Source organism: Carcharhinus amblyrhynchos, chromosome 24, assembly GCF_965287045.1.
Source record: "Carcharhinus amblyrhynchos chromosome 24, sCarAmb.v2.hapA, whole genome shotgun sequence".
Taxonomy (NCBI): Eukaryota; Metazoa; Chordata; class Chondrichthyes; order Carcharhiniformes; family Carcharhinidae; genus Carcharhinus; species Carcharhinus amblyrhynchos.
In genome coordinates, this window is record NC_137347.1 from 989497 (window position 1) to 1003330 (window position 13834).

At 47.5% G+C, this 13834-nt stretch overlaps 1 protein-coding gene across 3 annotated transcripts in view; it reads right to left on the reverse strand.

Moving 5' to 3' along the window:
- Positions 1 to 5602: 5602 nt before the first annotated feature.
- Positions 5603 to 13834, reverse strand: part of tinagl1 (tubulointerstitial nephritis antigen-like 1) — a 118140-nt gene continuing 109908 nt past the window's right edge. For all 3 annotated transcript variants that reach the window (XM_080211431.1, XM_080211432.1, XM_080211430.1), the window contains exon 12: positions 5603 to 7586. In XM_080211431.1, coding sequence (XP_080067557.1) covers positions 7446 to 7586 — 141 coding nt within the window. In that variant the 3' untranslated portion in view covers positions 5603 to 7445. The remainder of the gene's footprint in view (positions 7587 to 13834) is intronic.

A 13834-nucleotide genomic window follows, 5' to 3' on the forward strand; every position in this document is an offset into this window, starting at 1 on the left:
TCAGCCCTAAGTCTCCTATGCTTCAGGGAAAAAATTCCCAGTCTATCCAGCCTCTCCTTATAACTCAAACCTTGTAGTATCCTAGTAAATCTTTTCTGCAATCATTCTAATTTAGTAATATTCTTTCTGTATTAGGGTGATCAGAACTGTGCACAGTATTCCAAGTATGGCCTTACCAATGACCTCCGTTTGACGAAGCCTTGCTGATTCAGCCCTATTTTACCATGCATTTCCAAAAACTTCCCAATTTCATCCTTAATAATGGACTCCAAGATCTTACCCATGACTGAGGTCAGGTTAACTGGCCTATAATTTCCCATCTCCTGCCCCATTCCCTTCTTAAACATTAGCCTTTTTCCAGTCCTCTGCAGCCTTCCCTGACTCCAGTGGTTTTTGAAAGATCACCATCAATGCCTCCACAATCTCCTCAACTTTAGAACCCTGGGGTGAATCCATCCGGTTCAGGTGACGTATCCTCCTTCAGACCTTTCAGCTTCCCTAGCACCTTCTCCTTAGTGATGGTCACTACACTTACCTCTCCCTTGAAGTTCTTCCATATTACTGGTGTCTTTCATTGTAAAGACTGCAAAGTACCTATTCCGTTCCTCTGCCATTTCTTTGTCCCCTATTATTACTTCTCCAGCCTCACTTTCCAGTGGTCTAATGTCCACTCTTGCCTCTCTCTTACCTTTTATATATGTCTAAAAAGAACTCTTGCAATCTATTTTTATATTACTATCTAGCGTACCCTCAAATTTCATCTTCTCCAACGAGTGTGTGACCATAAGATGAACTTTATGCACATCTGCAAGACATCCAGGTGCATGACCGCTTCATTGTCAGGAGCTCGGACATCCTGGAGGCATTCGAGAGGAGCCCAGGCTGCGGGGGTGGATCCTGGGTGATATGGGTTACCTGCTTCAGACGTGGCTGATGACGCCTATGCGGAGGTTTGTGTCTGAGGCGGAGACCCGCTATAATGAGGCCCATCTAGCCACCCGCATGATAGTGGAGAGGTGCATTGGGTTTCTCAAAATACAATTCCAGTGCCTGGACCACACAGGCGGGGCCCTTCACTACAGCCCAGTGACCTCCTCCCACATTGTGCAAGGCACACAATCTGGCTCTACAGAGAGGTGACATATTGGAGGAGGGGGAGGAGGAGGACGTGGAGGCTGACCAGCCGGGCATTGCTGGGAAGGATGACCAGCAGGAGGAGGAAGAGGAAGAAGAGAAAGACCATGCTGTGGAACACCACCCAAGTGCTGGAGGACTGGCAGCTCAAATGAGGCATGCGAGGGTGGCAAGGGAGGTCCTGATCACCAGGCGGTTCAGTCACTAGGGACTTGTGTCTGTGGGTTCCATCCCCCCATAAAATTCCTTCTATCTCCTGCAACATTGTCACACCAGAGTGGTGGGCCTGGGTACTCTGTGTTACTGAGTTTTTTGGCAGGCAGGAGGGTGATGATGACTCGCTAATGGCCTGGTGTAAACTAGTCCGCCTCCTACCTGAGCTCCGCATGCACGCTGGCACCTGGGCTCATGTCTGTGTAATGGGTAAGGGATCTGAAACCCCCAACAGGGCTCTGGGGCGGGTGGGGTGGGTAACGGGAGGGAATCGCTCGTGGAGTCTGGGGAACCCAGATTTTCTTCAGTGACAGCATTGAGGGGCCTCCCCAACTGACATCAACTTGAAGCATCCCTCCAGCGATTATCAATGGAAGAGGATTCCTATTCGAGACAAATCTGAGACAAATTAGTCATAGGTGGGTGGTGGAAAAACATTTTTTTGCAATAAAGGTGTTCAAATCAGACGTTTTAACAAAAATGCTTGTGAACACAAAATGTTAGGGTGCTTAAATATCTTTCTAACTATTGCAGCCCTTCACCAGTGCCATCTCAATGCAGCTACAACTTTCTAACCTTTCTCCCACCACATCTCAGTGACTCCCCAGAATGTACATCGGAGGTGGAGTGGGCCAACTCCCTACCTCGCCCTTGTGATGCACATGGCGGGCATCCTCTGGAAGCCCTGGACCTTGAGGGCTCTGGCCTGCTTCCGGGTGTCTGGGATGTTTCCACAACACCCTCTTCACCCTGCTGCCCCTGAGATGCCCCAGTGTCAGGAAGGGAGGGTGGAATCAGAAGGTGTAGCCATAGCCACAGTCTCCTGGCTGAAAGGCTGTGGCATAGGCTCAAGCCCTTCCTCCTCCCTTGGGGTTCCTGTGGGCCCCTGGAGCAGTGAGCTCCAGAATTAGGAGGGATTACTATTTAAAGGGTGAAAAGCTGCAGCATGCAACGGTGCAGAGGGACCTGGGAGTCCTTGTGCACGAATCGCAAAAACCCAGTCTGCAGGTGCAGCAGGTGATCAAGAAGGCGAATGGGATGCTGGCCTTTATAGCGAGGGGGATAGAATATAAAAGTAGGGAGGTCTTGCTGCAACTGTACAGGGTACTGGTGAGGCCGCAGCTGGAGTATTGTGTGCAGTTTTGGTCCCCTCTCCTTGGAGGGAGTGCAGAGGAGGTTCACTCGGCTGATACCGGAGATGAGGGGGTTGGACTATGAAGAGAGACTAAATAGACTGGGTCTGTACTCACTGGAGTTTAGAAGGATGAGGGGGGATCTTATAGAGACATATAAGATAATGAAGGGGATGGATAGGGTAGAAGTAGAGAGATTCTTCCTGCTTAGAAAGGACAGCAGGACTAGAGGACACAGCCTCAAAATAAGGTGGGGGGGTGCAGTTTAGATCGGAGTTGAGGAGGAACTTCTTCACTCAAAGGGTGGTGAATCTCTGGAATTCTCTGCCCGTTGAAGTGGTGGAGGCTGCCTCGCTGAATATATTTAAGTCACGGGTAGATAGGTTTCTGATAGACAAGGGAATTAAGGGTTATGGGGAGAAAGTGGGAAAGTGGAACTGATCCACTTCAGATCAGCCACGATCTTATTGAATGGCGGAGCAGGCTCGAAGGGCTAGATGGCCTACTCCTGCTCCTATTTCTTATGTTCTTAATGTTCTTATGTTCAGAAGCTCCAGCGTCACCTGGCACTGCCAGTCCTGGAGAACCACCTACGTTCCACCCATTGTGGTCGAGCCCTCTGATGGCCACTTGGGTCAGGGGTCACCTCTTAATGGCCTCAGCAAATGCCCTGTGAGACTGGGCCACACTCTGCAACCCCACAGCCAATAGCCTATTAAAGAAAGATTACTGACCTCTCTGCCAATGTAAGTAGCCCTTGCCATCCACTCTACCCAGGCTCCTCACAATCTTCTACATCTCAAATAAATCTCCCGTCAGCCTCCTTTGTTCCAAGGAGAACCCCTGTCTCTCCAATCTTTCCTGATAGCTGTAATATTCCAGTCCTCTCCTCTGAACCCTGTCTAATATAAATGTATCCTTTCTGTTCATAGCGGACCAGAATTGCTCACACAACTCATGTTGGCCTGACTAATGTTTTATATTGTTCCAGCATAACCTTCCTGCTCATATATTCTACATCTTGGCTAATAAATGAGAGGATTCCACTTGCCTTCTTAACCTTGTCCTGCCACCTTCAGGAATCTGTGGATATTCACTCCAAGGCCTCTCACTTCCTCTACATGTCTCAGTAAGAAGTCTCCCAACACCAGGTTAAAGTCCAACAGGTTTATTTGGTAGCACGAGCTTTTGGAACACTGCCCCATCTACACCTCTCTGTGTACTCCCATTTATTGTGTAATTCTTTTCCTTGTGTGACCTCCCCAAATACCTCACCTCATATTTCCCTGGATGGAATTCTGTTTGCCACTTTCCTGCCCACCTGAGAATTCCACTGACATCTTCCTGCGGTCCACAACAATCATCTGATCAACCTTGTGGCCAATTACTGTGTCATCTCAAACCTCTCGATCATTCTTCCTACGTTTTATATCCAGACTATTAATATATCAGCATTGAGCCCTGAACCCAGTCAAGAAAGACCCATTAAGAATTAGTCTTTGTTTCCTGTCACTGAGCCAACTTTATATCCAGCTTGTTATGTTCCCCTCAATCCAATGGGTTTTTTTTTTAACAAGTCAAAAGCTTTGTTAAAATCCATATAGATCACATCACTTGCATTGCCCTCATCAATTCTCCTAGTAACTTGCTCAAAACATTCACTCAAGTTAGTCAAGCACATTCTTCTGTTTTTTTATATATGTGGGTATGGCTGGCTAGACCAGGATTGATTTCCCATCTCCTCTGTCTTGTCTCAAACCATTTGTTCTTTCTGTTCTCACCTTTGGAAATGTCATGCTGTCTCTGTCAGTCTCATTCCACAGCACTGCTGTCCCACAATCTCCATTTATCAGAGTCCCAATCACCCATTCCCCCCAGATCCACTCATCCATTCACAATGCTGCAAATCATACAGGCATGCACACCACAGCACACACACTGCATGCATACACACTCAGAGCACACACACTGCGTGCATACACACTCAGAGCACACACACTGCGTGCATACACACTCCGCACGCACACACTGCATGCATACACACTCAGAGCACACACACTGCGTGCATACACACTCAGAGCACACACACTGCGTGCATACACACTCAGAGCACACACACTGCGTGCATACACACTCAGAGCACACACACTGCGTGCATACACACTCAGAGCACACACACTGCGTGCATACACACTCCGCACGCACACACTGCATGCATACACACTCAGAGCACACACACCGCATGCATTCACACTCCGCACGCACACACTGCATGCATACACACTCAGAGCACACACGCTGCATGCATACACACTCTGCGCACACACACTGCATGCATACACACTCTGTGCGCACACACTGCATGCATACACACTCAGAGCACACATGCTGCATGCATACACACTCCGCGCGCACACACTGCATGCATACACACTCCACGCACACACACTGCATGCATACACACTCCGCGCACACACACTGCATGCATACACACTCCGCGCACACACACTGCATGCATACACACTCCGTGCACACACACTGCATGCATACACACTCCGCGCACACACACTGCATGCATACACACTCCGTGCACACACACTGCATGCATACACACTCCGTGCACACACACTGCATGCATACACACTCCGTGCACACACACTGCATGCATACACACTCCGTGCACACACACTGCATGCATACACATCCCACATGCACATCTCACACGCACACTCCGTTCACACACACCGCACGCATGCACACCTCATCCATGCACATCTCACATGCAGCCACACATATACCACAACACGTTCCACACGCATGCATACCCCACACATGCACACCCCACACACACACCTGACACGCATTGTCTCCACATACACACACCTAACTCGCAAACTGCAACACACACCACACGCAAGCACACCCCACACATGCATACCTCACATGAAATCCACCCCCCACACACACACACCGCAACACACTGCGCACACACCACACAAACACCGCATGCACGCATATCCTGCATGTGCACACTCCGCACATGCACAGAGCAACACACACACAGACACACACATGCACTCTCTCGTACACACAAACACACACACATGGAAAAGCAACCACCATTTCGACTGCGTGTTTTTATTTGGACATTTATAATAGAAATAGATATTTAATCAGTCAGACCAAAGTTTCAGAGAGGCGATAAAAATATATAAACCTGACAGTGTAGAAACCGAGCGACAATGAAGAAGTTGAGGTGACAGACACTGGGAACAGTTAGAGACCAAATCTCACCCCCTCTGGAACCTGGAATTCAAACTAGACTTTGGCACAAATAATGGTGATCTGCCAGAGAATGGTATCACAGGGAAGAAGGCCATTTGACCCATTGTACCTGTGCCAGCTTTTTGAACAGATTATCCAATCAGATCCACTCTCTGGCTCTTTCCTCCTCATCCTGCAGATTTTTCTTTTCAAAGATTTATCCAATTCACTTTTGAAACTTAATCTGCTTCCACCACCCTTTCAGGCAGTGTGTTCTAGCTCACACCAACTGCTCATCTCCTTTATCACCTTCAATCTGTACTGTCTACTTAACAAACCTCCTGCTACTGGATACAGTTCCCACTCATTACACCATCTAAATCCCTCACAATTTGGAATGCCTTAATTAAATCTCCTTCTTAATCTTCTCTGTGCTATGGAGAATAATCCAGTCTCTCCACGCTAACTCACCTGTGGTATCATTCCAGTAATTCCCCTTTCCTGTCTGAATCTCTTAAAGTAGATTCAGTCACATAGGAGCAGGAGAAGTTATTCAGTCCCTCAAACCTGTCAAACAGGCACAGGACGAGGCCATTCAGCCTCCTGAACCCGTTCATCCATTCAATTAGAATGAAGACATTATATTTGACTTGAAACATTAATTATGTTTGTTTCCACAGATGTTGTCAAATACTTCCTGCACTTGTTTTTGTTTTAAAAATCTATCCCTATTAGTTTTGGAGAGTTGACTGTCTGAATGCACAGCCTTGTGGAGGAGCCAGTTCCAAATTTCCTCCAACCTTTGGGTGAAAATATGTGCCTCATTTTGCACATATTAACTTGGCTATTTGGCACATATTAACATACTAACTTGGCTTTAATTTAAGACTGTAAATGAAATGCAACGATTCTCCAATCTGCCCGATGTGTAAATCAAACCTATCATTGACTCAGTTAAAATATTCAATAACATGTATGTACATGTGTAAGGCACAGTTGGTATTAGGGTCCATATCTTAGTGTGAAATGGTGTGTATCAAAGGTATTGTAATTGCTCACGAGTGTGAAGTCAGTGCAAATTCCAGATTTGAATCTGAGACCTTGCTCTGAGGGAGGTTACCATCAGAGGAAGTGACCATTTGGATACCCTCACTATTTCCCAGCATTCCTTATGGTTTTGTGTTACAGTTTCCATTGCATTGAGCCATGCCCCTAAACCAATGAGAATCTCCCATCGTTAATAGGTCCAGCCAAGGAGGGAAGAAGATCTGTACGTGCGACGCTCCCGCTCTGGTTAACGGTACGGCATTAGTGACTGACAGAATTTCCTCTCTTGTGCTGTGTTGTTGTCAGTTGCCAGGGTTATCAGTGGCCTTCTCGCATGGCCCAATCACACCAGCCAACTTGGCACTCATTGGCTTTGACCTCTTTGTTGTTATAAACTCTGTGTAACGGCGTTCCCTGGAGTGTGTCCACATAGAAATGAACTCTTTTCACAACATGTGAGGTTCTCTGGCTAAGGCACTGGCTTTATCCTGGTGTATGATACCAGACACCATCTAACACGCTGATGAAAATCCACTGAACATGGCTGATTGGTTGAATAAAAGAGCAGTGCAGACTGAGGAATAGGTGATGAAGGGAGCCTCCTCCAGACTGAGCCTTCACTATCTCCTGTGTCACAGCCAGGGTGCTGGGCTCTCATTTGTGATGCATGTCCTCCATGGTCACTCGTCCCCAGCTACCCAGGATGAAGGTTTCGATGTCACACTCGTTCTCACCCCGAGCTATCTTGAAGTAACCATTCTCACCCCAGCCCCTTCCCCAGGAGTTAGCAGCGATCTGGAAGAGGGAGAAAGAGAAAGAGATTAGGGGAGAGGGAAAACACTGCAACATGTAGCTCCGACTCTCTCAGCAACACCCCAACCCCACCCACCCTACAACATGTTCTTTCCTCCCTCATGTTAGGGGAGGTCCAAGGGAGGTCAGCTGTTTGGTCCGTTCAGGTTTTTATTGGGCGAGGGATCTACAAGTGGCTTTGGATATCCTGGGTCTGAAGGAAATCCTGGGGCAGTTTCCCAGTCAGCCAATCTCAACTGGGCCCTGTATCCATGTGGACACCAAGCAGAAACAAAACTAACAAACTGTCCCAGAATTAAAAGGATATTAAAAATGATTTCATGGGATTTGGGCATCACTAGTTAAGCCAGCATTAGCTGCCCATTCCTAACTGTCCTTGAGAAGACAGTGGTTGGCCATTTTCTTGAACCTCTGTAGTCCATGTGGGTGTAGGTACACTCACAGTGCAGTTAGGGAGGGAGTTTCAGGATTTTGACCCAGCAACAGTGAAAGAACGGTGATATATTTCCAAGTCAGGACGGTGTGGGGCTTGGAGGGGAACTTGCAGGTGGTGTTGTTCCCATATATCTGCTGCCCTTGTCCTTCTGTGTTGTGGCGATCACAGCTTTGAAAGGTTCTGTTGAAGGAGCTTTGATGAGTTCCTGCAGTGCATCTTGTAGACACTGCTGCTACTGAGCACATGTGGTGGAGGGAGTGGATGTTGGTAGAAGTGGTGTCAGTCAAATGGGCTGCTTTTTCCTGGATGGTGTTGACCTTCTTGAGTATTGTTGGAACTGCACTCACCCAGGCAAGTGGAGAGTATTTCAGCACCAGTCCAAGTGGACAGATTTTTGAGAGTCAGTGGATATGGTGGTACAGTGGTACAAAGAACAAAGAACAACACAGCACAGGAAACAGGTCCTTCGGCCCGACAAGCCGAGCCGCCATTTTAACATTCAGTGAGTGCCCTCTTCTACCTCTGACCTTTGTCTACGCCTATTGGACTCCACAATAAAGGTGTGCAAATTTAGAGAGTTCTAACCAGATTGAGGGACGCCTAATGTCGGGACAATTTGTTAACACCAATAATGGTAATGTCATTTGATTAGTAATCCAGAGACCCAGGGCATGATCTGGGGAACAGAATTCAAATCCCATCATGGCAGATGGTGAAACTTGAATTGAATAAAATCTGGAATTAAAATCTGGACCATACAATCCCCTCTGGTTCACTAACATCCTTTAGGGAAGGAAATCTGCTGTCCTTACCTGGTCTAGCTTACATGTGACTCCAGAGCCACAGTGACGTGATTGTCTCTTTAACTGCCATCTATTTCAGAAGGCATTTTTGTGATGTCCAAATCCCATGAAACAAATAGTGGGGGATTCAGTGATGGTCATCTCATTGAATATCAAGGGGCAATGGTTTGATCCTCTCTTGTTGGAGATAGCCATTGCCTAGCACTTAGAAACATAGAAACTAGAAGCAGGCAAGGCCATTTGGCCCTTTGAGCCTGCTCCGCCATTCATTTTGATCATGGCTGATCATCAAGTTCAATATCTTGATGCCGCTGCCACCCCCCCCCCCCCCCCCGCAATATCCCTTCATCCTTTAGCCCCAAGAGCTATATCTAATTTATTCTTAAAATCACACCACATTTTGACTTTAATTACATTCTGGGGTAGTGAATTCCACACATTCACCACCCTCTGGGTGAAGAACTTCCTCCTCACTCAGTTCTACCCCTTATCTTCAAACTATGACTCTGGACACCCCATCTTCAGGAATATTCTTTCTGAATCTACCTTGTCGTTGGGTAGATTTTGTCTCACTGAAGTGACAGAGGTTGAGGAGGTGAACCTGATAGAAGTCTACAAGATTATGAGAGGCATGGACAGAGTGGACAGTCAGAAGCTTTTTCCCCGGGTGGAAGAGTCAGTTACTCGGGAGCATAGGTTTAAGGTGCGAGGGGTAAGGTTTAAAGGAGATGTACGAGGCAGATTTTTTTATACAGAGGGTGGTGGGTGTCTGGAACTCGTTGCGGGGGGAGGTAGTGGAAATGGATACGGTAGTGAATTTTAAGGGGCATCTTGAAAAATACATGAATAGGATGGGAATGGAGGGATACGGTCTCTGGAAGGGTAGGGGGTTTTAGTTCAGTCGGGCAGCATGGTCGGTGCAGGCTCGGAGGGCTGAAGAGCCTGTTCCTGTGCTGTAATTTTCTTTGTTTTTTTTGTTCTTTAGTGCACAAGGACACAGGGTCTCGCTGGGTATCATGTCTCTCAATTTACACCCATTCCAGTAATAATGTCTTCCTATTATTGCTACCAAAGTGGATAACCTCACATTTATTGACATTATACTGCATCTGCCACTCAGCTGCCCACACACTCACCCTGTCCAAGTCACACTGAAACATCTCTGCATCCTCCTCACAGCTCACCCTCCCACCCAACTTTGTATCATCTGCAGATTTGGAAAAAGTACATTCAGTTCCCTCTTCCAAATCATTAATATATAATGTGAATAGTGGGGTCCCAGCACAGATCCCTGCAGAACCCCACTGACTGACTGCCAATCAGAAAAGAACCATTTATGGCAATGATTTGCTTCTGGTCTGCTAACCAGCTTTCTATCTCCAGACACTACTTGCAATCCTATGTGCTTTAACTTGCATCGTAGTCTATTATGTGAGACATGGAGTTGTGTTTGTATTAAGCAGATCATCTTTGACTAATCTGATTAGTTGTAGGGAAATTTGCTGAAGGGAATATAGTAGATGTTATTTATTTAGAATTTAAGAAGATATCAATCAGAGGCTGCTTAACCAAATTGCAACACATCGAACAGGACGGTCAGTGTCCAATTGGATAAAAGTTTGTTTGAAGGTCTGACAGCTGTGAGCCATGGGAAAGGGTCATTTTTCAGAACGGGGCAGGGTAAACAGTGATGTTCACCAATGGTCAGGGCTGGCATCATTGCTTGTTTAGAATCTAACTGACTTGGATAATGGAATACAGAGTAAAACTTCTAAATTTGCTAATGATACCAAACGTGGAGGAGTATCTAACAGTGAGGATGATAGCAATGGATTGTAACAGGAATAGACAGATAGGATCAGATAGAATTGAACACAGGAGTTTGAGGTGACGTATTTTTACTCAAAGGGTGGAGAGAGGCAATGTAGACCTAGTCACAGTTCTAAAGAGTGTGCGGACTAATATATATATATATATATATACATATAAATGTATGTTGAGTTTTGGGTTGTGGACTGCCCCTTTAGAATGTGGGTCAGATGACCCCTGGGGAATTAGTTTTTCCCAGTGTGGGATCTGGTTGTGCAGTCTTAGGTCAGAGTGTGGAACAGTGCACACCAACAATAAAGAGCTCCCAATGTTCAAGTTATCAAGCCTACCCCATGGTTCTTTGTGCACCCTTAGTCCATAGGGGCATACACAATAAGGCAATGTATTTGCATCATATACAATAAGGCAATGTATTTGCATCATATACAATAAGGCAATGTATTTGCATCATATACAATAAGGCAATGTATTTGCATCATATACAATAAGGCAATGTATTTGCATCAATCTTTGAAGGGGGCACAACATCACAACATATTGAGAGAGGCTCAGCAGAGCAAAGCAGATGTTGGGCTTCATAAACAGGAGTTTACAAACACAGGGAGGTTATACTGAACGTTCAATAAGCTCTGCTTAGGTCACAGCAAAAGCATTGGTTCGATTCTGGTCACCACTTTGGAAAGGATGTGATGGTCTTTGAGAGGATCTGCAGAATAGTTCCCAGGATGAGGGAGTGTTTGATGGGGACAGTGTAGAGGGAGCTTTACTCTGTATCTAACCCCGTGCTGTACCTGTCCTGGGGGTGTTTGATGGGGGGACAGTGTAGAGGGAGCTTTACTCTGTATCTAACCCCGTGCTGTACCTGTCCTGGGAGTGTTTGATGGGGGACAGTGTAGAGGGAGCTTTACTCTGTATCTAACCCCGTGCTGTACCTGTCCTGGGAGTGTTTGATAGGGACAGTGTAGAGGGAGCTTTACTCTGTATCTAACCCCGTGCTGTACCTGTCCTGGGAGTGTTTGATGGGGGGACAGTGTAGAGGGAGCTTTACTCTGTATCTAACCCCGTGCTGTACCTGTCCTGGGAGTGTTTGATGGGGGGACAGTGTAGAGGGAGCTTTACTCTGTATCTAACCCCGTGCTGTACCTGTCCTGGGAGTGTTTGATGGGGGGACAGTGTAGAGGGAGCTTTACTCTGTATCTAACCCCGTGCTGTACCTGTCCTGGGAGTGTTTGATGGGGGGACAGTGTAGAGGGAGCTTTACTCTGTATCTAACCCCGTGCTGTACCTGTCCTGGGAGTGTTTGATGGGGGACAGTGTAGAGGGAGCTTTACTCTGTATCAAACCCCGTGCTGTACCTGTCCTGGGAGTGTTTGATGGGCGGACAGTGTAGAGGGAGCTTTACTCTGTATCTAACCCCGTGCTGTACCTGTCCTGGGAGTGTTTGATGGGCGGACAGTGTAGAGGGAGCTTTACTCTGTATCTAACCCTGTGCTGTACCTGTCCTGGGAGTGTTTGATGGGCGGACAGTGTAGAGGGAGCTTTACTCTGTATCTAACCCTGTGCTGTACCTGTCCTGGGAGTGTTTGATGGGGGACAGTGTAGAGGGAGCTTTACTCTGTATCTAACCCCGTGCTGTACCTGTCCTGGGAGTGTTTGATGGGCGGACAGTGTAGAGGGAGCTTTACTCTGTATCTAACCCTGTGCTGTACCTGTCCTGGGAGTGTTTGATGGAGGGACAGTGTAGAGGGAGCTTTACTCTGTATCTAACCCCGTGCTGTACCTGTCCTGGGAGTGTTTGATGGAGGGACAGTGTAGAGGGAGCTTTACTCTGTATCTAACCCCGTGCTGTACCTGTCCTGGGAGTGTTTGATGGAGGGACAGTGTAGAGGGAGCTTTACTCTGTATCTAACCCCGTGCTGTACCTGTCCTGGGAGTGTTTGATGGAGGGACAGTGTAGAGGGAGCTTTACTCTGTATCTAACCCCGTGCTGTACCTGTCCTGGGAGTGTTTGATGGGGAGAGTGTAGAGGGAGCTTTACTCTGTATCTAACCCCGTGCTGTACCTGTCCTGGGGGAGTTTGATGGAGGGACAGTGTAGAGGGAGCTTTACTCTGTATCTAACCCCGTACTGTACCTGTTCTGGGAGTGTTTGATGGGGGACAGTGTAGAGGGAGCTTTACTCTGTATCTAACCCCGTGCTGTACCTGTCCTGGGAGTGTTTGATGGGGACAGTGTAGAGGGAGCTTTACTCTGTATCTAACCCCGTGCTGTACCTGTCCTGGGAGTGTTTGATGGGGGATAGTGTAGAGGGAGCTTTACTCTGTATCTAACCCCGTGCTGTACCTGTCCTGGGAGTGTTTGATGGGGGACAGTGTAGAGGGAGCTTTACTCTGTATCTAACCCCGTGCTGTACCTGTCCTGGGAGTGTTTGATGGGGGACAGTGTAGAGGGGGCTTTACTCTGTATCTAACCCCGTGCTGTACCTGTCCTGGGAGTGTTTGATGGGGGACAGTGTAGAGGGAGCTTTACTCTGTATCTAACCCCGTGCTGTACCTGTCCTGGGAGTGTTTGATGGGGACAGTGTAGAGGGAGCTTTACTCTGTATCTAACCCCGTGCTGTACCTGTCCTGGGAGTGTTTGATGGGGACAGTGTAGAGGGAGCTTTACTCTGTATCTAACCCCATGCTGTACCTGTCCTGGGAGTGTTTGATGGGGACAGTGTAGAGGGAGCTTTACTCTGTATCTAACCCCGTGCTGTACCTGTCCTGGGAGTGTTTGATGGGGGACAGTGTAGAGGGAGCTTTACTCTGTATCTAACCCTGTGCTGTACCTGTCCTGGGAGTGTTTGATGGGGGGACAGTGTAGAGGGAGCTTTACTCTGTATCTAACCCCGTGCTGTACCTGTCCTGGGAGTGTTTGATAGGGACAGTGTAGAGGGAGCTTTACTCTGTATCTAACCCCGTGCTGTACCTGTCCTGGGAGTGTTTGATGGGGGACAGTGTAGAGGGAGCTTTACTCTGTATCTAACCCCGTGCTGTACCTGTCCTGGGAGTGTTTGATGGGGACAGTGTAGAGGGAGCTTTACTCTGTATCTAACCTCATGCTGTACCTGTCCTGGGAGTGTTTGATGGGGGAGCAGTGTAGAGGGAGCTTTACTCTGTA